The sequence below is a fragment of the Lampetra fluviatilis genome, chromosome 39 (genome assembly GCF_964198595.1).
Source record: "Lampetra fluviatilis chromosome 39, kcLamFluv1.1, whole genome shotgun sequence".
NCBI classification, from domain to species: domain Eukaryota; kingdom Metazoa; phylum Chordata; class Hyperoartia; order Petromyzontiformes; family Petromyzontidae; genus Lampetra; species Lampetra fluviatilis.
In genome coordinates, this window is record NC_136313.1 from 3,941,563 (window position 1) to 3,966,305 (window position 24,743).

At 48.2% G+C, this 24,743-nt stretch overlaps 1 protein-coding gene across 3 annotated transcripts in view; it reads left to right on the top strand.

Moving 5' to 3' along the window:
- Nucleotides 1-2,043: 2,043 nt before the first annotated feature.
- The window catches only part of LOC144945885 (uncharacterized), a 73,818-nt gene continuing 51,118 nt past the window's right edge, over nucleotides 2,044-24,743 (top strand). For 2 of the 3 annotated variants that reach the window (XM_078874501.1, XM_078874503.1), the window contains exons 1-2: nucleotides 2,044-3,089; nucleotides 20,463-20,559. In XM_078874501.1, coding sequence (XP_078730627.1) covers nucleotides 3,003-3,089; nucleotides 20,463-20,559 — 184 coding nt within the window. In that variant the 5' untranslated portion in view covers nucleotides 2,044-3,002. Of the gene's footprint in view, nucleotides 3,090-20,462; nucleotides 20,560-22,371; nucleotides 22,516-24,743 lie in introns of those variants that run through there. The other variant, XM_078874502.1, reaches the window with a different exon arrangement.

Below are 24,743 nucleotides of genomic sequence, written 5' to 3' on the forward strand. Positions count from 1 at the left end.
TCGTGCGTACGTGTGTGTGTGTCGTCCTGTGATGTGTTTCGTACGTTTGTGTGTTTACAAAGACAAGCACCCCTTTATAGGCTTAACAGACTGTGTAGGGGCAAGCGCTGTTAGCGAGCACCTATGAAGGCCGGCAGGGCACACGAGGGGGTGGGTGGCCAACACCACGCCCGGCCGCCTTTGTCTCCCTAGTGGCGATGTTTACACATCGCACCGGGTATTCATTTGAGGCTGAGTCGACCTAGGGAAGGCCCAGGACCGGTTCAGATAATCGTCACCGGTGTTTGCCACTGGGGAGACAAAGATAGCCGGGGCGTGGTGCTGGCCACCCACCCCCTCGTGTGCCGTTCCGGCCTTCATAGGTGCTCGCTAACAGCACTTGTGTGTGTGTAACACACACACACACAGTTGTTGTGTACACGGTGCGTATACAAAACCACGCAGCTCTGCGGCCTTCATTCACTAAGAAGAAGACCTGGCAAAAAGTTTAAATAACTCGTGTAGAATACGCACTGCGTGTCTATATATACACGGCAGGCAAGCCGAGCGTGCCAGTTGCATGCCCCACGGCTGTGCTGGGCGGAACGGCCTTTCACTGGAGGGCATTCGGTGTACCCCGCTGGGAATGCCCACTCTCTACCCCACCGTCGAGCACTAGAAATTATTTAAAAAGTGAAGGGTCCGTCCCTGAAATTGCTTTCTCACGCCACTGCTGGTGAACAGAGATTCCACGATACGGTGCTCTATAAAGAGCCCCCCCAGCAAGATGGTATTTGGCCTACTCTTCCACTCTGGCCTAACACCATGGAGGATGTGGGTGTACCCCCACACTTGACCCCACCACACCCAACCCCCCTCGTGTACCGTGCCGGCCTTTCATAGATATACGCTCGCTTACAGCACTTGCCCCAACAGTCCGTTCAAGCTATATGGGCGGGGTATCATTCTCCTTGTAACATTGGGCATGTGTGCGTGTACGCCTTGTGTGGTTATCTCGTGTATTATCGTAGCACGCGCTTCCTTTTAATGCGTTCCTGTTTTTGAGATGAACTCATTTTCCTCCAATGACCCTCCTTCATCGCGATGCCCGTTTAAACGCCATCTCGGTCTTCTTGGTTCTTTCGGTAATGTCACGTAGAACGAAAATAATAAAAATAAAACATAATAAAATAATTATGTTTATTTTTATTATTTTGATAAAATAATTATGTTTTGTTTTTATTATTTTAATAAAATAATTGTTTTATTTTTATTATTTTATTATTTCCCTTCTACGTGACTTTACCGAAAGAACCAAGAAGATGAATCCCTGCAGTCACGAAAGCTTTAAATCGAAACGCTATCTCGGTCCTTTGGGTTATCCACCCCAAAGGCAAAAAGTTCCACCGGTTAAAGCTCGCTCTCTCTCTCTCTCCAGGCCATGTGGTCACCAACCACACTGCCGCTACTCGGATGCCTGCCCCACCAGTGTTATTATTGTTTACGTGACACCATAAAACAGATTTAGCCTCGCTTCGCGCCCAGGAGGAATGGCCAAACACCATTATTCAGTTCTACATATCGCTCGTTTCGGACGAGCAATGGAACGCCGCAATAAACGAGGCGAGTGGTTTGCTCCGGCCGCGTCTCGGAAAAAAAAACCTCGGTTTTTTTTTTGTGGCAAACGGAATGAGACTCCCCGATGGAAAATCGTGGTGCGTGATGCCGCCCCCTCCTGCTGCTGCTGGGATGAGGTGGAGTGGGTGGGGTGGGTGGGTTGGGTGGGATGAGGTGGGGTGGGTGGGTTGGGTAGGGACCGACCCAGGGCTGTAGCGGGGAGGGCATTTTCAATTCTCCCCTCCGCGTGGCACTAAAGTTTTGGGCTCGTGGGGGTCCAGGGGGATTTTCGCGAGAGGGAGGAGGGAGGGAGGGAGGACACGCGGCTCGCAAGGGAGGGGGGGTTGTAGGGGGAGGTTCGGGGCTGGACCAGACCGTCTGGTCTGTTTGTGGTGCTCGGACGGGTGGGTGGATGTAAGGGGGGAAGCGTGGGGTAACGCTCGGCGGTGCGGGGTAGGTGTTAAAGGGTGTGGTGTTTGTTCCGCGCGTGGGCTGTATTTTCTTTTCGGGAAATTTTCCGAGATTCTTGCTTCTTTTTTTTTACTTTGCTTCTCTATTCTCGCTCGGGGCTTTTTGGTCGACGCAGCGGCGGCTACGTGGAGGAGGAGGAGGCGGCGGCCAGCCACACGGATGGAGCTGCAAACCTCGGGGATAGCAGTCCGCTTCAAACACCCGCAAACCTTGGATTCCCTCGCCATGAACTCGAGCTGAAGATGTCCAACTTTTCCGCAGGTTACTGCTCAGCTAACTCGTCGACTACGTGTACGCTATGATTCATGGGCAGAGCGAGGTGGTGGGAGAATAGCGTAGGTGGTGTGAGCCTGGCGTAGGTGTCTTTTGGCAGTGATTCTGATATCACGCTCTCTCAAGCTCTTTGACCACAGATGCTAGCCGAGCGTCATCATCTTTCCACTCGCTTCTAGTAAAAAAAAACTCCCCCACCCGTGACCTCGTCTGTTCCTCCACCCCCAGACCTTCCTCTTTTCTGCCCTTGCCTTTAACTCATCGCCGCCGCTTGCAGGAAGCAAGTAACTGTTTTCTCGTTTCACCCCCCACCCTCCCCCGTTTGCATTTTTATTAATTGCACAAATCATCACGGTCACGTGCGCAACTTTTTCACGTGCCGCGGACTCTTCACAATTACGGCACCACAAGCCTCTGACGCGCTCCTGTGTGGTCCGACTTGCCCGGGCGTGCCCGTGCTACGCTCTACCTGCGAAAGAAAAGAGACAGAGAGAGAGAGAAAGGTGGAGGTGGGTGGTGGTATATTTCCACGCAACCCAGTCGCAAGACCTCATTGTTATAATTTTTCTTCTTCATTGCGACCGTCTCGACACCAACCCCCCACCGTGGAGACCCCGCGTCCCTGCTTTGCCCCGTGTCTGGCGCTCGGAGCCGGGGTAACGATGTACGAGCGAGGAGGGAGAAGGAGTTACCGCGTGTGTCCCTGCGAAGATGACATCGCAGCTCAGGACGGCGTCACCCTCACCAAGGTGAGAAATTCGGGCGGAGGGTGAAGGATGGAACCCTCCCTTCGAATGTCACCACCACCACCACCACGCCCGGCTGCCCCGTGAAATAATTGTGGATTAAGGCAGCCTGCCCCCCGGAAAGTCGTTGGCTCACGCCCGCTGCTGGTGGATTGACTTTCACGTTTTCGTGTTCGTTTGTGTGTGTGGCTAATGTTGTGCGTCGTCTACTTGTTTACCCAGCGAAGCCTCGTAAAGTTCTCAAGATGTATTGTTTGTCAGGAGGGTTCTGCCAAGGTCTGTGTAGTAGTGGGTCGGGGGTGGCGGTTACGCTTTGTAGTAAATTGCGAATAAACTTAAGTAAATTGCGAATAAACTTGAGCAAAAATGCCATTATTTGGACCAGAGGACGCCGGCAAAACAATAGTCTACTCATGTTTGGATTGCGTCACGGGATCTTTAACGTCCACCGTGAGACAGACGGTCGCGTGTTTCAATGGTTAATAATTATAATAATACTACACCACTCGCAGTATTAACCAGCGCGGCCTGCCGGTTCTGACTTACCAAACCCCCTTGCAAACGAGATGTCTCCATCTCAAGGGGTTGTCCAGGTATCATTGCATCGAGATATCCCCCTGACCTCGGGAGCGCTGTAGAGGGGACTTGTGGCCTTATTTCACGCCTGGCCAGAGGTCTTGGCAGAGGTGGCGGTACTCACACTTTACCCCACCAGGCGCGATCTGCCGATCGACTGGCGAAGTGAACCCGTGGACAGATGGGGTGGTAGGATTTAATAAACGTAACAATATCTGTACAGGTAACATCCCGCACATTTAACCAACATGTACAAAAAGAAACAATAGTCAAAAAGAAATGACGTTTCGTAAATTCACTGCTGGATGAAGGCCTCCTTTTTCCCCTATGCCATGTCGGTCAAACGGGGGGTGGGGAGGTTGTTTGATCATACTTCACCAATTCTGGTCGGCGTGCGTTGGTGAATTTGGTGAGTGTGGTGTGGGGGATAGGGACCCCAGAACCGATATCACTCGCCGCTGTGATTCGCATGTGGCTGCAATTGGTCAGATTCATAGCTGGCGAAGTGGCTCGCACAGCTGCTATCGATTCTGTGCGTGCGGCTACCACTGCATCGGCGCAGGCGTCGAATCAGAACGTTAATTTACACTGGATAAATCCGATGAGCTATTAAGCTCTTTTTGCCCGACGTTGGGGGGTTGGGGGTGGGGCGGCTGGCGACCCCATTTCACACTCCCACTGTTCATATCGCAGTCCAACAAACTCCCGTGAGAAGCACCGCGCAAATTGCTGCCTCCACGAATCGCAACGTAGCGGCTCTCTACGCAGCGTTGCGTGCACCAACGGTGCCGGGATAATTACAAAGAGCGGCCGTGTGCGTCGGCCGCTTAATTAGACGACCCAGCGGGTAGCCGGCGAATGTTGACAAACGGTGGTCGCGCTCGCGAGGGAGGGGAAGAGAGAGAGAGCCTCGGTCTGAGCGAAGGAGGCTGGGCAAACAGAATTCAGAGAGAGAGAGGCACGCCATGGGAGACTATTTAGCCCTGGAACGCGCGTTCCGCTTTGTAAGCAAACTGCAACACAGTGCGTGGCTTTGTCGATGCCGGGTCGGCCTCAGTGAGGGCTTCCAGTGTATAACTGATCTGAATTATAGGCGTGTGTGTGTGTGGTGGTGGTGGTGTGTGGTGTGTGTGCGGTGAAGCGGTTTGGTGTCGTCTGGTTTTTACTACGCGGCCCACGGCCCCGATCACTGCCGTCCAAAGCTCAGGGGTCTCCCGGTCGCGGCTTCCGAGTGAAGAGCATCGTCTGTTCCGTGGCCTGTGCACACGTGGAACTCAATGCTGCAACAACACCAACACAAACAACACCCCACCCCACCCCACCGCCAAACAAACCACCACCTCTCTCGTTTGTGCGTTTGCCAACATTTTTAATTCATCAAAACTGAACTCGTTCGTAAACAGTGCCACGAAGCAGGAGGAGGACAAAAACACATCCACGGTCTGCCACTGCCTTACGACGTCCTTTGATTTAGAGCGGAGCAAAGGGATTTGATTGAGAGCTGTGGATCTCTCGTGCTTTTACACTGCACGCTTTTTTCTGGCGCGGGTGGTGGTGGTGGAAGTTAACGTGAACAGTTTTGGATTGAGCTGTGAACTCTGTACGCTTGAGCGGTTTGCATATGTGTGTGTATGTGGTCAGGTGTATGTATGTATGTATGCACTGTATATTGAACTTCTTTCGCACCGTACGTAACCAACTGCGCTATTCAGAGGTGCAGAAGTACAGCGATGGATTCTTGAATCTATCGTTGCGGAGATGTGTGTGTTTGAGTGCCGCATATGCATCGGATTTCTCGAGTTGCTTTGGTTACTTTCTGCAAGGAAGAAGTTCAACATAGTGCATATAAGCCAAACATTTGTAGATTTTGTCCAAACGTCCCGATGCAAGACCCTCCTGAAAACGATGCTTGAGACATTATTAGGTATTATTATATGTGTATCCTTATACATATGCACGTGTGTGTGAGAGATATGGATTGCACTACTTTAGATACGTATGTATATTGGTGATTTAAACCAGATGATATAACATTGAGTCCAAAAGTGTATTTTTGTTCACAAACCAATACAGAAAGCGCACTAACAAACAATAAAAAAACATCTGAAAATAATAATTTTCAATCCTGCCCATGCCGTGTTGGTCATGGGAAAATCCAGGACCTTTGCAGATGCCCTGATTGGGAATCGAACTTAGGTGCCAGCATTCATAGCACAGCGCGCGAGCCACTGCGTCACCGCTCAACAACCCCAAAGGGTCACCCGGTTGCATCCGCGGCTGTGGCCACGTGCTCAGTGCACGGCTCATACTCAGCCCAAAGTTGTCACGTGCCGCGCGTGTCCACAGAGATCCCACGCGCGGGAGACACAAAGGTGGGACGGACAGCTGCTGGTGTGGTAGCAACTCCGACGGCATTGCCTCGCGTGCCAACCCGCATTGATAGGTGCTTGCTAACACAGTTGAGCCTATTCTTTGGTTCTTTCGGTAAAGCCACGTTGATAGAAACATTTTAATAAAAAAGAAAGTGAATAAAAATACAAAAAAATTAAATGAAAATTTATAATTAAAAACCAAAAAATACGAATGTAGGCTGTAGCCTGGTTCTTAAGTTTGGTGAGTGTACTGGCAGTCTATAATGTAGACTGTAGCCTGGTTATTAAGTTTTTGTGAGTGTACTGGCAGTCTATAATGTAGAATGTAGCCTGGTTATTAAGCTGGGTTAGTGTACTGGCAGTCTATAATGTAGACTGTAGCCTGGTTATTAAGCTGGGTGAGTGTACTGGCAGTCTATAATGTAAACTGTAGCCTGGTTATTAAGCTGGGTGAGTGTACTGGCAGTCTATAATGTAGACTGTAGCCTGGTTATTAAGCTGGGTGAGTGTACTGGCAGTCTATAATGTAAACTGTAGCCTGGTTATTAAGCTGGGTGAGTGTACTGGCAGTCTATAATGTAAACTGTAGCCTGGTTATTAAGCTGGGTTAGTGTACTGGCAGTCTATAATGTAAACTGTAGCCTGGTTATTAAGCTGGGTGAGTGTACTGGCAGTCTATAATGTAAACTGTAGCCTGGTTATTAAGCTGGGTGAGTGTACTGGCAGTCTATAATGTAAACTGTAGCCTGGTTATTAAGCTGGGTGAGTGTACTGGCAGTCTATAATGTAAACTGTAGCCTGGTTATTAAGCTGGGTGAGTGTACTGGCAGTCTATTATGTAGACTGTAGCCTGGTTATTAATTTTGGTGTGTGTACTGGCAGTCTATTATGTAGACTGTAGCCTGGTTATTAAGTTTGGTGAGTGTACTGGCAGTCTATAATGTAGACTGTAGCCTGGTTATTAAGCTGGGTGAGTGTACTGGCAGTCCTAAGTCAGGTCTACTCTGTATAGGATCGTGTGTGGGGTGCGGTAGCGCTACGCTGCACTACGAACCTGGCGACCCGAGTTCGATTCCCGTTCACGACCAACATCAGTGACGATTATCTGAACCGGGCCTTGGCCTCCCCTAGGTCCACTCAGCCTCAAATGAGTACCTGGTGCGGTGTGTAAACATCGCTACTGGGGAGACAAAGGCGGCTGGGCGTGGTGCTGGGCACCCACCCCCTCGTGTGCCGTTCCGGCCTTCATAGGTGCTCGCTAACAGCACTTGCCCAAACATTCTGTTAAGGCTATACGGGGGATCTTTGTCTTTGTGGGGAGCGGTAGCGTAGTGGTCAGCGCACTGCGCTACGAACCCGGCGAGCCGAATGAAAATCCCGCTCACGACCAACATCGCTGATAAATATGTGAACTGGTCGTGGGCCTCACTTAAGTTGACTCAGCCTTAAATGAGCAGAGCGCCTGGTGCGGTGTGTAATAATTCGCACTGGGCGTTGTGTTCGCCGCACCAACGCGTTCCGGCCTTCGCAGGTGCTCGCTCGCAGCACTTGCCCCAGCGGCCCGTGGGGGCTACACGGGGCACCTTTTGCTTTTTGTTTGAGGCTGGTTGGTATATCAGAGTTCTGCTGAGCCTCACCGTGGCCCTAGATAATGGTGAAGAGTTTTGGGAGAGATAAACAATGTTGGGAATGTGAGAAAATTGTTAATTTTGGTTTGGTTGTAAGTTGAAGGCATTAACAGAAACTTCCTCTCCGTCAAAAGTTGTCTTCGTAGAAACTCCCCTCTGTCAAAAGTTAGTCTTGGGAACGACCAGTAAAAAAAAATTAAATATATTGTAAAACCTAAATATGAATGCTTTTATTATAGTAACCAGGAATATGTTGGCTCTCTGGTAATATTCTAAATTTAACCCAGGTTACTCATGGACGGAAAATAGTTTCACTGAATTCGACACGTTACCTACTGTATATAAATGTTCCCTACTGTATACACATGTTACGTATATTTGTTTCCAGCCATGTGTCAATCCACTGTTTCAAAAAAATTTTGGGCAAAGTCAACAGTGGCTGTGCTATGGATAGCCTCGTCCCCCGCCATAGCACTATGGAATTTGCACCACTGGCTCTGCAGGGCTATACACAGGATGGGCACTGCCTCAATGCCTCATTGCCCACGATTATAAGACAAAGACAAAGAAACCCACGTATAGCCTGAACAGACTGTCGGGGCAAGTGCTGTTCGCGAGCACCTATGAATACCGGCACGGCACATGAAGGTATGGGTAGCCAGCACCACGCCCGGCCGCCTTTGTCTCCCTAGTGGCAATATTTATACACCGCACCAGGTGCTCAATTGAGGCTGAGTCGACCTAGGGGAAGCCCAGGACCGGTTCAGATAATCGTCACTGGTGTTGGCCGTGAGTGGGAATCGAACCCGGGACGTCAGGTTTGCAGTGCAGGGCACGAACCGCTCCCCAGTTTATGAGAACAAAGAAACACGCAAACACCTGCGCTCCCAGTTGAGTCCATGAATCTCTCCATTGCACGATGTCCACTTGAAATAAGGCTTTCAATACAGTCCATTTAATCATTCCCATCTCCGAATGATGTCCTTTGGCATCGCATCATTAAGAGATAAGTTATCTCCAGGGGAAGTGGCCGCCGGGTGACTCAGAGGTCAGATTCCTGAGTTGCTGGGTCGATTCCAAAAGAGCGGCCTGGTGATGATACCGGGACTCTCAGTCGTCGTGAACAGAGTTGTGGGTCACCAGCGACTGCACCATGAACCCGTCGCGTAAAATTTGCTTCTGCATTTCATCTGGCTAGAGTTCAAGCTGTGAGAGTTGAAAACAATATACAGTAATACCTCGCCACTTCGCGGTTCAAGTTTCGCGGCCTCAGTGCATCGCGGATTTTTCGAACTGATTTAAAGGCCTCATTATACCTGTGCAGTAACACCATCATCATCATCATTCATCATCACATTCATCGAACTGCACAGGTCTGTCATCGTCGTCATTGTCATCGTCATCGTCATCGTCGTCGTCGTCATTACTGGAGTCAAGTCTCAAGATACTACTGTCATTGGTGAGTGTAGAACACCATAATACGTATCGTATGAGAGAGAGAGAGAGTGAATGTATAATATTAAGGTTTTATAATTAAATAGATTTAAGTAAAATATATATATATAAAGTATAAATATACATATTTTAAACATTCTGGTACCCACACACACATATACGGAAATTCCTAGGGGGCCAATCCTACTTCGCGGATTTTCACCTATCGCGACGGGGTTCCGGTCCCCATTAACCGCGATAAACGAGGGATCACTATCTCCGTTTGATGCGACTCAGTGGCAAAGCGGGTGGGAATGTGTTGCCAGAGTACTGAGTGGACCATGGAGAGGTCACGTGAGGGTATATCAGAGGTGGCTCTACGGTGTCCACTTCCGCGGGCCGTTGTCAAACACGAAGGGCTCTTTGGTTCTTTCGGTAAAGTCACGTATAAAGATAAAATAAAAAATTCAATCATAGCATACGACGTTTCGATTGCAACACAAGCAATCATCATCATCAGGTATAAATGAAATAGCAACAAAAATCTAACCAGAAAACTATAGACAGACATATAAGCAGACAGATATCACCATGTGTTGCTCTCTCTCTATGTATCTTGGTGATATCTGTCTGCTTATATGTCTGTCTATAGTTTTCTGGTTAGATTTTTGTTGCTATTTCATTTATACCTGATGATGATTGCTTGTGTTGCAATCGAAACGTCGTATGCTATTATTTAATTTATTATTTTATCTTTATACGTGACTTTACCGAAAGAACCAAAGAGTAATTCCTGCAGTCACGAAAGCTCCAAAATAAGATCAAACACGAAGGGGTTTGCGCCGCATTGTGAGAGATCCAAACGGACCCTTCATGTCCATGACATGGCGCAAATAGCGCAATCGTGGATATTTATTTCCGCATGAAAATTATATGTAGGGAAATTCAAGAGGCCAAGTCATCTCATAAATGATGTCATGAGCTGCACAAATGTCTGCTACCCATGATGCCATCACTTACCCATAATCCGTGTCAGTCTGTGTCACTCCCATCGCTCTATTTTCATTTCAGACAACTTCCACCTCTGCGGAACAACAGATTCCTCATTTGGTGGCTGACCGGTCATTGTGTTCACAAAAAAAACACAACCCCCATTCCAGACACAACACATTTTGTGAAGACGTGAGTGAGCAGAGCTTGCAATGTTGACTTTTGGAGTATCCCATGTTGCGTTAGAGGGGTGGGTTTGGCTGTGTTTATGCAACCTCACGCCGCGCCTTCCCCCCCCCCCCTTTTCCATTGGTCACTTGGTATGTCCCCTTCCGCTTGGAGAAAATGCAGCTTTCATACATTTATTAAGTTAGGCGGAAACTCGGGACAAATTGTGCTTGTATATGTCCTTAAAACAACAAGCGATTAGCACAGCGTGGAGGTGCCGCCGGCACCTTGTCATCTCCACAACACGTTCAAACAACGTGAAGGATTCAACAACAAGAGACCTGGGGTTCAAAACGAGCACAACCAGAGGTTTGCCACTGCACGATGGCATTGCCAAAGCCTCCCCGCCTCTGTCCGCCCAGCAGCATGGATGGGGTTAATCGACCCACAGTGCGTGTGGTGGGGCAAAGCGTGGGTACTTTCTACCCTTGTCTCTAGAACTCCCTCTGGTGGTGTGTATATATGGCACCTGCCAACAGTGGCTTGAGCAATGAAGTTACATTGCTGATGGGTGTTCCTTTTGGCGTTTAGGATTTCAAACGAACGCATGTGTCCGCTGCCATATAGAGAGGCGAGAGGGGAAGAGATCCAAAGCCGAATTGTCAAGGCATTTTATTTGTTTTCATTTCATACTTTTGGGCATTGTACGACGTTTTGCTAGCGAGCAGGCGAAACTGCGTGGATTTCCACTTCTTGGCGAGTTCCTTCCCTGAGTTTGGCTGGAAGATTAGCCGTCTGTTGCGCCCGTTTATCGATTAATGGCAAACTTAAAATGACGGCGAAATCTGCGTCTCGCGTAGGATTCACATCGAGCTTCACGTAAAAGACGCTGAACAGAAACTCTGGGGAATGATGGGACTCGTGGGGAAAGGGAGATGATGTATTTCTGGATTTATTATGAAAATAACACGAAATAGCATGCACGCACCCACACACGCATGCAATGTTGGTATTGACACTATGCCAATTTGGTAGGTCCACTCTCTCTGCCTTGTAGTAATATCATAAGCGCAAGAGGGCTCACGCGCAAATCAGCGGTGGCCACGTCCTGTGTTTTTTTGGGGTTAAAAGAGGTTAAAAGAGCACGTAATGGCCACAAGTCCTTTTGCTGATCCACTGCTGAATGAAGGCCTTGCCTCCAAATGAAAACCACTGCCAACACTCACGATCCTGCGATGTATAACAATCCACCTGATTTCATCACTCCATCTCCACGGCGCGACGAGCCCCTCGGACGCGTTCTCTTCCACGGCCACGGCTTCGTCGTTACGGAATGTTTTTGACCATCGGCCATCCTGGCCGTGATGCATTTATTTAGCCAGGGCCCACTTTATTTTCCTAACAGTTTTTTTTTCCCTAACAGTTTGAACGATGCCGTTTATTAACCCGCGTGTGTTCTTCTAATAATGTTGGCTGCAGGGTGGCACAGCGGTTAACGGCCGTGCCTTAGTGTGTTGTCCTTTCACCGGCCACCTCCGATTGGCACTTTGGCCACGTACGGTGCGAAAGAAGTTCAACATATATACAGTAAATAGCAAGGAGCACATGGGTTCGTTTCCTGAGCCTGGTGCCGCTGTGTGTGGAGTTTGTATGTTATCCTCCCTCTTCTGCGTGGGTTGACCTCCGTGTTCTCCAGTTTTCTCCCATAGCTAAAAAAAACTCCCATAAACTGTATATGGTGTTATTGGCCAAACATCCCAATGCTGAAAAATTACCTGAAAATGACTTATTTGGGATCACACTTAGCAGCAGCAGCATCGCCCCCTACTGTGAAAACTTGGGCAGGACTCTCCCTAATAATAAGGAAGGGTCATGAGACTCAGGCTTTCCTGGGTAAACAAGCGAAAACCTTTTTTTTAATGAGAGCATATTAACAAGGGAGACTATTTAATGCCAGCAATTCCCAAACATCACAGACCGACAGACCGCACCGCAAACCCTCGAAACATCTTTGACAGACCACCAATGCATCGGTAACTTTTACATTTTATTTGTACCGGCAGCTCCTCCAAAATAGTAGCATGGGCGACAGTTCCACGGACCACTTCCCCGCCACCCCCCCCCAACCGCGGCCTTACTTTGCGAACCACGCGTTTGGGGCACGCTTCTTTCACGATTGTTGCCCGCGTGAAATCAATATTGCTGGTGTGTGGGCAGGCCACACCGACGGGGGACGGCTGTAATTGAACTTAATCGGTTGTTGGTGGGGTAGGGGTGATTCGTTTTTTTGCAACGTGTGTCGTTGTGACTGTGCGTGAGAGGAGAGAGTGAGTGAGTGAGGCCAGGGGGCTGGGTGTGGAGAGGAAAGGAAAGGCAGCCGAACGGAAATAGAGAAGGGGAGGTGAAGGGAACGGTTTCTTTTCTACAGTGCTGTGATTGTGAGTTTGTGCGTGCGTGTGTGTGTGTGCAAGCGTGTGTTGGCACTGTGGCGTAGCGGACAACCGCACTTTGGCGACGAACATGGTGGAATCTGAGTTATGATTCCAGGTCACGGTCAACGTCACATTTTTCCGAACGATTCCCGGGGAGCTAACCGAGGTCGAGCGAACCTCAACCGAGTATAGCTGGTGTGGCGGGATTGAATCAGAATCAGAAGATTTATATTATAGTGCAGGAGAAATCCGATGAGCTATGAAGCCCTTTTCCCACATATGTCCAGTAGGGGGCGAGTAAGAACGTTACACCAACAAACAGCAACACGTGAAGAGCACAAGAAAGGCTATACATAGCACCCACACCTCCCTCACGTGTTGCCGGATACCAGCCTCATTCTATGTTCGTCAACAGCATTTTGTCAGGCTCTGACATTTGTTTGCAAGGCGTGCGGCGCGTCGAACGTGCTCACGAAACCGCAGAACACATGACCGCACGTGCCACAGGGATTTCGCGATGAAAGCCAGCAGGGTGCCACTCAACAATAATAATGATTTAACTTTTTTTTGTTTCTCGTATTCGCTTTGTTTCTGGACCTTTCTTGCCTAGCTTGTGTGCCCTGTCGTGCACGTGCACGACCACGATGCGGAGGATGCTGATATCCGTGACCGTGCCCGCCACAGGGATTTCACGATGAAAGCCAGCAGGGTGCCACTCAACAATAATAATGATTTAACTTTTTTTGTTTCTCGTATTCGCTTTGTTTCTGGACCTTTCTTGCCTCGCTTGTGTGCCCTGTCGTGCACGTGCACGACCACGATGCGGAGGATGCTGATATCCGTGATCGCCTTTCTCTCGGCTTGAGTGCTGCACTCCACGAAAAGGCGATTTTTACCGACTCGCATCTGTGAAAAATTTAAAGAGCTTTAGAGCTCGTCGGATTCATCCTGGCAGTCTAAATAAAGATTGTGACTTGGTGCGCGCAAGGGTGTTCGTATATTTTCTGGAAGTGTTTTAAGCATTGTCGCAATTTATGCCGATCCTGCCCTGTGAATTTTATTTATCAATCTGCAGATAGTCATCTTGTAGGAGGCCAAATTTGAGAATGATTGTTGGTTTTCAGATTTTTTTTTGCGCTTGATTTTCCCAGGCATAGACTCAATAATGTTTGTGCCAAATGTCGGCTTTCTAGCCCCTCTAGAGCATCGTTAGAATGTAAATCATTTGCTTAGTCAAGATGTTCTGTTTGTGTAAAATGTACTGATACTACATGGAAGTAAAGTTTAAATAAAATTTATATTTTTTCCAGCAAGATACTGTTTAGACTAATATAATTTTTTGAAAAATCACTTAAACAATATATTATTCTGTGCGTGTACCATAATATTTTATTACTGTATACACAATTCTTAAAAATTAATCTTCAAATTATACTATTAATAGTAATCTACAGCCGGCTGTCACGCCATTGTTGGATGAAGGCCTCCCCACTCCTTGCCGTCCATTGTTTGACCATATTTCACCACGGTGGGCAGTTAGGGCTAAGGCGCCACGATTGCTCGCTCGCCTGGTATACAGGAGGTCGTGGGTTGGATCCCGACCCTGATGCCTGCTGTATATTGGAGTATGAGTGTCTTTCTCTCATCATCACCACCACTGTGGCTAAGATATGTTAACTACCTCGCCTGGTATACAGGAGGTCGTGGGTTCGATCTCGACCCTAATGCCTGCTGTATATTTGGAGTATGAGTGTCTTTCTCTCATATTCACCACCACTGTGGCTAGGAGATGTTAACTACCTCGCCTGGTATACAGGAGGTCGTGGGTTCGATCCCGACCCTGATGCCTGCTGTATATTTGGAGTATGCGTGTCTTTCTCTCATCATCACCACCACTGTGGCTAGGAGATGTTAACTACCTCGCCTGGTATACAGGAGGTCGTGGGTTCGATCTCGACCCTAATGCCTGCTGTATATTTGGAGTATGAGTGTCTTTCTCTCATATTCACCACCACTGTGGCTAGGAGATGTTAACTACCTCGCCTGGTATACAGGAGGTCGTGGGTTCGATCCCGACCCTGATGCCTGCTGTATATTTGGAGTATGCGTGTCTTTCTCTCATCATCACCACCACTGTGGCTAGGAGATGTTAACTACCTCGCCTAGTATACAGGAGGTCGTGGGTTTGATCCCGACCCTGATGCCTGCTGTATATTGGAGTATGAGTGTCTTTCTCTCATCATCACCACCACTGTGGCTAGGAGATGTTAACTACCTCGCCTGGTATACAGGAGGTCGTGGGTTCGATCCCGACCCTGATGCCTGCTGTATATTGGAGTATGCGTGTCTTTCTCTCATCATCACCACCACTGTGGCTAGGAGATGTTAACTACCTCGCCTAGTATACAGGAGGTCGTGGGTTTGATCCCGACCCTGATGCCTGCTGTATATTGGAGTATGCGTGTCTTTCTCTCATCATCACCACCACTGTGGCTAGGAGATGTTAACTACCTCGCCTGGTATACAGGAGGTCGCGACCCTGATGCCTGCTGTATATTTTGAATTTGTGTGTCTCCCTCTCCCCGTGGTCACGTGGATTTTTCTCCGGGTCCTCCGAGCTCGTAGCGCAGTGCGCTAACCACTAAGCCACCGCTTTCCTCCTACATCACGGGATGTACAGAGTGATCCAAATGTCTTGTGACCACCACCCGCCACCCCAAATTAATTGACTCATAAAATGTTTTTTCCTTGCCTTATTAATTTCCGTTTTCACAACCCCATTGGTATACAAAAAATATATATATTCAGCTTTAGAAAAACAAATGGGGGTAAAGAGACATCTGGACCACCCTGTATATATGGCTAGGCGAAACGTTCATATGACCTGAAGCCAATACATATGAGCGAATGCTGCTTAAATTTCGATTTAAAGCTTTCGTGACTGCAGGGATTCATCTTATTGGTTCTTTCGGTAAAGTCACGTAGAATGGAAATAATAAAATAATAAAAATAAAACATCATAAAATAATTCTCACGACGTTTCGGCCACAACCCACGGCTGCTTGCATTGAATGCTGCTTGTAAACGTGTGCACGTGTGGGGTGTGTGTATGAATTGAATTGGCCAAATGTGGCCAAACGTGCAGGACCCTCCTGAATAAATAGTCTAAAGACTCGTCAACAGGATTGGCCAGACTGCTCACTGGGAAACCCATGAAGGAGGGCATTGAGGACTCCAGCGTGGCCTTGCTGGATAAATATTACAGTACGATACTGTATTTTATTATATCTTCAGTGGGGGGGGGGGGTGCAGGGGCGAGTGGGCATATGAAAATAGGAGGGGGGGGGGGAGCGCTTAAGGGAAGTATGAGTGAGTAATTGTGGCCCGGATTCAAGACCCCCCCCCTTCCTCCCACCCTGCTTGTGTACCCCCTCCTCCTCCTCCTCACCACCACCACCGCCCCCCCCCCACATCCACCCAACACTAATGGTTGCCACATGTGACAGCACCGGCAATTACCAAGGCCACTCTGTGTATGAGTCTGGAGGGGTGTGTGCGTGTGTGTGTGCGTGTGTGTGTGTTGCTGCATTGCGTGGTCGGCGTATATAAGGGTGAACGGGTAAGCGAGCATTTTGCCCAGTTAGTGGGCGCGTTATTTAATATGTAAGTGTCTAATTTAAAAACCTCGTGATTAAACCAAGCCGCGCTCGTCAGCGTGCGCTTGTTCTTGCGTATTACCGCAGTGTGTTCAGGAGTCAAGGTGCCAATGTCGAGGACTGTTGGTCACAACGAGAGGGCTTCAGGAGAGGAAAATAATAATAATAAAATAAATGAAATAAAAAATAAAAAATAGCTAAATAAATAAAATAATAATAAGTAACATTTTACTTTTTTTTAATTAATTAAAACAAAAAAAAATGAATAACAAAATAAATAATAAAAACTAAATAAAATTTTATTCAAAAAAAGGAGAGAGAGTTCGCGTCGATTTTCTGTTCTTCCTCCGTTGAATGAGCGCAAAGCTCAGTGGGTTTACTCTCACGGTCCATAGTTTTGGTTGCACGGCCACTTTCGCACTGCTGTGGCTTGTCTTTAACGTGTCTCCACGGGTCTCTGTGTATCTCTGTGGGTCTCTAGAATTCTCTATTAATCTCTGTGGGGCCATATGTATCTCTGTGGGTCTGTGTATCTCTGTGGGTCTGCCTATATATCTATGAGTGTGCGTCTATATGGCAGTGGTTCTTAACCTGGGGTGCAAAGCTGCACCTCCTTGGGTTGTGCCAGATGCCCTTTCTGGGGGGGGTGCGAGACGTGGCCAGATTTGTTTAGAAGGTAAATCATCGAAACAGAAATGAGGCACGGGGAATCAAAGGGTTGCAAGGCGGCACTAAAGTTTAAGCACCGCTGCGATAAGGGTTTAGTCTATGGTCTATAGTTGTGGTTGCATAGCCACAGTCGCACGACGCTGTGGCTTGTCTTTAAATTCTCCATTCACAAAACAGATGTGCACATCCGTCTGTTGATGTTTCCACGCGGTCGATGGTCGCACGTGGCGTGCTGAAACATGGTTAAAGATAACCCCACGGACCCGCAGGGCATGGAGGGAGCCCCTCATTCAACAGTGGAACTGATACATCAAGCGATTATACACGTATACGCACAAGTACATTCTCATCGTACGCGTACGTACATACAAAACCATGCGTAATGCTGTACGCGCGCACAAACATCACAAACACACATTTTCAAATATGCATTGTGTACGCACATGCAGACGCAACCACACAAAGAGGAAGACGTACAGACATAAACAACAAAGACAAATATACTCTTGGTTCTTTCGGTAAAGTCACGTAGGTAAAGAAAATAAAAAATAAAAGATACAAAATAAAAATAAATTTAATCACGACGTTTCCATTGCAACACAAGCAATCATCATCAGGTGCGACAATCACAGCAAGAAATTTTACTGAAGTGGGAGAGAAGCCGGAGTCAAGGGGTTTATACTGGGCATGTTGGGGGGGGGGGGGAGTGGGCGGGGCTGTAGGTGCGAAATAATCAAGAGTATGGATCCTTGCAGTCACGAAAACTTCAAATCTAGAAAGACAAAGATCCCCCGTATAGCCTTAACAGACTGTTGGGGTAAGTGCTGTTAGCGAGCACCTATGAAGGCCAGCACGGCACACGAGGGGGTGGCCAGCACCACACCCGGCCTCCATTGTGTCCTCAGTGACGATGTTTACACACCGCACCAGGTACTTATTTGAGGCTGAGTCGACCTAGGGGAGGCCCAGGACCAGTTCAGACAATTTTCACTGGGTGTTGGCCGTGAGCGGGAATCGAACTCAGGTCGCTGGGTCCGTAGCGGAGCGCACTAATCGCGACACCACCGCTCCCCACTACAAACATAAACACACACATCCATAAACAGAGAGAGAGAGAGACACATGCACATATAACATGCATGTACAGCCCCTTTGTCAATCCGCTGCTGAAAAAGAGTTGCTACCCTTATGCCATGCGGGTCTTGGGGGGTTCTTTTACCATACTTCAACACGCTGGTAGCTCCCTCTGAACATACCTGGCCATTACAGATGTACATACAGGCATATGTCAGAGGCGCAAACCTACGTTACATTCCGTGCGGTAGTTTTACGCGTGTGACCGACAGCCTGGGAGCTTTTGTGTCTGTGATCGTGTGGCCTGTCCATGACGGTGACAATAAATCGTGGCGGTAGGTGCGGACACTTGCCGATGATGCTCAAACGGAAAGTAAAAAAACCTCTCCAGCGGTGTGCTGCGACTACTGTGGGCACCACCCAGAACAGAACCGCGGAACGCATAACCTGGGCTCAAACGCCTGGTTCACAAATACGAAGAAGTAAGAGGAGGCGCTGTCGCAAGCGATTCTGCACCAATCCACTACTCCTGACGCAGTCGTCTGGCTCAACCACCTCGGTGTGAAATCACAGTTGTTGCTCTGCACCAACATCAGCCACGCGCGGCAGCCGGAACGATAATGATGGTAACAATACATCTTGCCTTAAAGCTTTCGCGACTGCAGGAATCCATATTCTTTGCCGCTTTCGGTAAAGTCACGTAGATAGGTTGAAAGAAAATAATAAAAATAACAAGTCTACGTGACTTTACCGGAAGACCCAAAGAATATGGATGATAATAATAGCCGTGTTTATGAGAAGTGCATAATTGCAGCTCTGCAACACCACGCGCCTGGCCGTAAACATCACGAGTGGCAATTATGGCATTTAAATCTGTCCCTTGTCACGCGGAGGTAGACTCAGGCTTCAAACGCCGTGGTTGGCGTCGTGATGAAGTGTCCGTCGTGAACGTGCCCGATTCTCGTCCGGTTTCGGAAGCTAAGCAGGTTTTGAGGCTGCTTCGTACGTGGACGGGAGACTTCCCTGGGGGGTAGCAGGTATTGCCGGCTTGGGCTGCGAGGTGGCTGGGAGAGATGAGAAAACAACAATGGATTCTTGAGTGTTATCTTGTCGTATGAAAGGTGTTTTTTGTCTTCAGGTTCTCTGATTTGTGTGTATGTTGAACTTATTTTGCACCGTACATAGCCAACGATGTGAATCGTAGGTGCTGGGGAAGGACAACACACTACGAACAATCTGTAATGTTTTTGCGACTCTGCTGGGGTTTTCGCGGCCGTGCCGTACCTGTTTTACGGGTGCCACGGTGGTGAGATGTTAACTACCTTGCCTAGTATACAGGAGGTCGTGGGTTCGATCCTGACCCTGGCGCTTGCTGTCTATTTTGAGTTTGTATTTGGCTGCTATAAATTTCCACGTGATAAGCCACTTCGTTGAGCTATCACTTGTGGCCAGGTCACTTCTGAAAAAGAGCTCTACAGCTCAGTGGGCCATACCAGGTAAACAAAAATACAATTGTTCATCGTTTAGTTTTTAGAATAGTTCTCTCGACTTGCACGGGCGTGACGTCCGACGTTTCGCTCCACGTGGCCGGGGGCCATTGAGCTGAGCAGCACTCGGCGAAAGCTGGAAGCGCAGTGGGAAGATTCGCGGATGGAATTGTCAAAACATCCCAGTGTGGTAGCAGCCTCCCAGAGGCGAGTCTCAACACTCCCCCGAGGTTCTTTCATTAAGACGCTGTCTTTCCGACAGGCCTGTTCTTCACCTGAGGACGGCTGCTTGCGTTGTGGCCGAAACGTCGTGAGAATTGTATTTTATTATGTTTTATTTTTATTATTTTGTTATTTCCCTTCTACATGACTTTACCGAAAGAACCAAGAAGATGACTCCCCCGAGGCTTTCCCTGATTAAAGGGCAACACACCATCATGAGCGGGCAGGTGACCTTTTGCGGTCGTCTGAAATGCTCATTCTCCCGATATTAGGAAGCCACTGGCGCTATGCACTTTTAAATAATCTCGATTGAAAACTCATTTCTTCAGAACTGCTTTTTGCGTTTAGTTTGTTGTCCTTCCCCTGCATCGATCAACATCGTTGGCTACGCGCGGTGTGAAAGAAGTTCAACGTACATACATACGTGTTTGCTAACGTACGTACTCAACAATGCACATTGTGTGCCATATGCACGCGCGTGAGTGTGCATTCAGCTGTCGTACTTTCGCATATCTATAATGCATACAGGCATGTATAATGTACTGCATTGGTGGGTTAATAATGAATATGTCCACGAAGAAATACTAGGATTCTTGGGGTTATAACCCGAGGGCTCATAACGGCCAAACAACGCCATTGTTCGCCTGTGCGCGCGCTTACCGTTGCAGATGCACAGGGAAGGTCAGATGCAGGATTCCGGCTCTGACTCTGACCCATTAACCGGTGCTGTGGAAGGACGCCCGCTGACCCCAGCCCACCTGTCGGGTGAGTAACGCACGACCGCGCGCGCACGCACGCACGCACGCACGCACGCACGGGTCAAGCGAGCGCCGCTAGCGAGCGCCTATTGAGGTCAGCACGGCATGTGCCCGACTGTTCTCGTCTGCCGGTGCCAATGGGTGCACCGTACCGGGTGGCTGTACGCGTACTGTGGCTGAGTTGACTCGGGGGAGGTGCAGACCAGGTTTGAACAGCACCGATGACGGTGTGCAATCATGGGCAGGGATCAAACCCAGCTCATATCTACAAGCTCGTGGGACTTTTGGGCTGAGCGGAAGGCAGAATGGCCAAGTTATTTACGTCTCCCTGTAAATTGTCGGGCGACGGCCTCGCCACATTGTGCGTCGATCATGGGGGCCGAGTCGACCTATGGGATGCCCAGGCCCGATTCAAATATTCGCCGGCGATGTTGGCCGTGAGCGGGAATCGAACTAGTGTCGTCGGGTTCGTCTCGCCGCGCGCTAACCGCTGGCTAACACACACAAACAAAGACAAAGATCCCCCCGTATAGCATAAACAGACCTTTGGGGCAAGTGCTGTTAGTGAGCACCTATGAAGGCTGGCACGGCACACAATGGGGTGGGTGGCCAACACCATGCCCGTCCACAAACACGAATACACACACACATGCATGGCTTTGGCTAATAATGTGCATACGTGCGTGTGTGTGGTTAACCACATGCACACACAGATCAGCAGGGAGATGGTCATTGCAGTGTGACAGACAGCAATTTGTATAATGTGTAGCAACAAGATGGCTGTTTACTAAAATTGCAAACATTTTAAACAAACTATCCGGCCACGCGTTTTGCAGCGCAAGTTTGTCTTGGTGAGATAAACAAATAAGAAAAACAGATTTACACCTTGAGCTTCACCCTTTCTGCTTTGTAATCCATTTCCGAGCCTTCCCTTTAACCCTCCTCTGCCATTTGGATTTCTCGTTTGTGTCGTGAAGCAATTTGAGATGCCGTTTTAGTGAACTACTACTAAATTAGTTTATATTTTACCAAGCGATACAGCTCTTTCTCGGAATGAAAGCTCAAGGAAGTGGCTCATCGTGTGGACATTTTTAGCAGCCGAACACTCTAAACACACGTTGATTCTAAATGTAGAGGGAAAAACTGGAGGACCCGGAGAAAAAATCTATGGGACCTAGGGGAGAAAGACATGAGAGAGACATGCAAACTCCATATATGTAGGCATCAGGGTCGGGATCGAACCCACAGCTCCTGTATAGCTGGCGAGGTCATTAACATCTCACCGCCATGGCGTCAGCAGTCGTCGATACGATTAATTCTATAGAGCCGGGCCGGCCAATTACCGACACAATCGATTTACTCCACCGGTTATCGGTTCCATAGCTCGACTAATTCCCACCTCAGTGGCGAGTAAGTGAACCGGTACTGACCACCATCCGGGGACCTACACGGCGGAGGGGGGAGCGTTCGTCCATCAAAAATCCACAAAATATTATTGTTATGACAATAATATTTAATTATACAGGAGCACACGGATGTGCCAATAGCAGTGTGCAAGAGTCTTGCTGCATGTGCCGTTTCTGATAACCGTCTGAAAACCGCAAGGCCCTGGGGGGGAGGGTGGTGGTGGGGTGGGCGGTGGGGTCTCCACTTCGGTCTGGATATTGTGGGGGTTTTGTTCCCCATCAGGGTTCTTTGTTGCAACAGAAACTTCTGCATATGAGCGTTGCTGGGACAGCGAGACAGTGAGAGAGAGGGGGGGGCTGAAGACAAAGTGGGGAGGCTCTCCTATCAAGTAGTGTGTGTCTTCGTGTTGTTGTTTTTTTTACTTACAAGCACATGACATGGAAAGTAGATTCGTGTTCCTTTATTCGCCGGGGCAGTTCCGGCGTCGTCTAGCAGCCTTGCGATTGAGTTGAATGTTTATTTATTTTCTTTCGGTGGGGGGCTGCTTTTGGAAAAGGTAAGTGAAACTTGAGTATGAGTGTGCGTCGTGCATGCGCTACGAATCCGGCGACCCGAGTTCCATTCCCGCTCGCGGCCAACACCAGTGACGATTATCTGAACCGGTCTTGGGCCTCCCCTAGGGCGACTCAGCCTCAAATGCGTATCTGGTGCGGTGTGTAAACATCGCCACTGGGGAGACGTGGTGCTGGCCTCCCACCCCCTCGTGTGCTGTGCCCGCCTTCATAGGTGCTCGCTAACAGCACTTGCCCCAAAAGTCTGTTGAGGCTATAGGGGGAATATTTGTCTTTGTAAAGTTGGGAGTTATGGCACAGCGTGTAAAGCAATATTCTTTGAGACCGGAGTTCAATTCCCGGCCACGGATAATTTCACTGGCAAATATCTTGTTGGGTCCTGTGCACCTCTCATAGGTCGATGAGTACCTGGCGCGGCGTGTAAACACCATCACTAGGGGAGACAGAGGTGGTCAGGCATGCTACTGGCCATACTGTCCCCCCTTGTGCACCGTGGTTGCTTTAATAGGTGCTCGCTAACAGCACTTGCCTCAACAATCCTCTCGACGGTGAAGAGAGGTTATCTTTGTTTTCCAAGAATGTGTGGATATGCGTATGTATGGTTTGTTTTACGTCTACATATGTACGTACGGGTGAAACATCAATATTGATCCATAAGAGAGGTATTTTTTTGGTTAGATCGCGTAAATATAAATGTGCCGTTAAACCCTCTACCACCCGACACAGCCAATTAGTAAGGGGTTTGTCACGTAAACAGAACGTACCAATTCGTTCCGAGTACAGCACACCGGTGTGTTGGAGAGTAAATACACAGCATTTACAATCTGAGTACGACGTTTCACCAGTAATTACAACTAGCATCATCAGGCAACAGCCAGATCTACATATACTATTTCAATAATGAGTTAGAATTAGTGTATGCACGTATATAAAATAGTATATGTACATATAATACTTCTAAAATGAATTAGGAAATGTACATACAGTTTACAGTATCTACATTGTATTTATGGTACATGTGTCTTTTCTCCTAATTGGTAGAGACTTCAACTCGTTTCCATCGTCTTTAGCGCCACACTCCATAGGAGCCAAGTTACGTGGATCACTGACGGATGCCGATGGCATCAATGGCATAACAAAGGCTCACCCTCTTAAGCCTCACCTTACCATATGAATAAAAAGTGTGCTGTACTTGGCCCTTCCCCCCCTCTCCAACCATTATATAAACGGAGGGGTAGCTCGTGCAATCTCTCATTTACTTGATACAGCTGTCGTGGCTGTGACGGTTCCACCTGAAGACGGAAGCTTGTGTTGCCTCCGAAACGTCGTGATTTTTATTTTTATTTTTTTTTATTTTATTTTACTTTTATTAATTTTAATGTTTTACCTACGTGACTTTACCGAAATAACCTAAGAATATGAATCCTTGCAGTCACCAAAGCTTCAAATCTAGAATCAATGGCAGTGTTTGGCAGAAGACTTACGCAGCGACGTAGAAGTTTAGCCTATCCGGTTTATTCTGTGAAACCAATCAACCTCTCGGTGGTATAAAGTATCATCTATATCTATTGGAGATGTTTATATAATACTGGCTTCACGGTATTTTTACGTTCGTAAGATCCCAATAAGCTTTGACAATTTGTTGAAACATGGTTCCCGATGTTTTGCTTATGAGAAATTAGCGACTGTTCCCGCACCTCCGAAGGGCACGGTTGACCACGTACGGTGCGAAAGAAGTTCAACATGCGCGCATACGTATACTTTGATATTAACGATAATTTACAGCTTCTTCTCAATTCACTGCTACATTCAGGTCTGGCCTCATGTCGTATCGGTCATAGGGGTTGTTTGACCGTACTTCACCACGCTGCCCAGCGCGGCTTGGTGCATGTGGGGAGGAGGGGGGTGTCCAGGACCCAGCTGATGACGATGTCACTTTCCACTTTGCTGTAATTATGTACTTTGAACTTTTTTTGCACCGTACGTAGCCAACCGTGTGAAATCGGAGGTGCGGGAGGAGGGGAAACAAAAAACTAGACGAAAAATATATAATTCTAAAGAAATTCGTTTTCAATCGATGACTTAAAAGCGCACAGCTCCAGTGGCTCCCTAATATAGGAAGGGAGAGCGTTCCAGACGGTCGCAGGAGCGCGATGTGGTCACCGTCGTGGTTCGATGGCTAGCCAGGGCAGGAAATGAAACAATTTTTTTT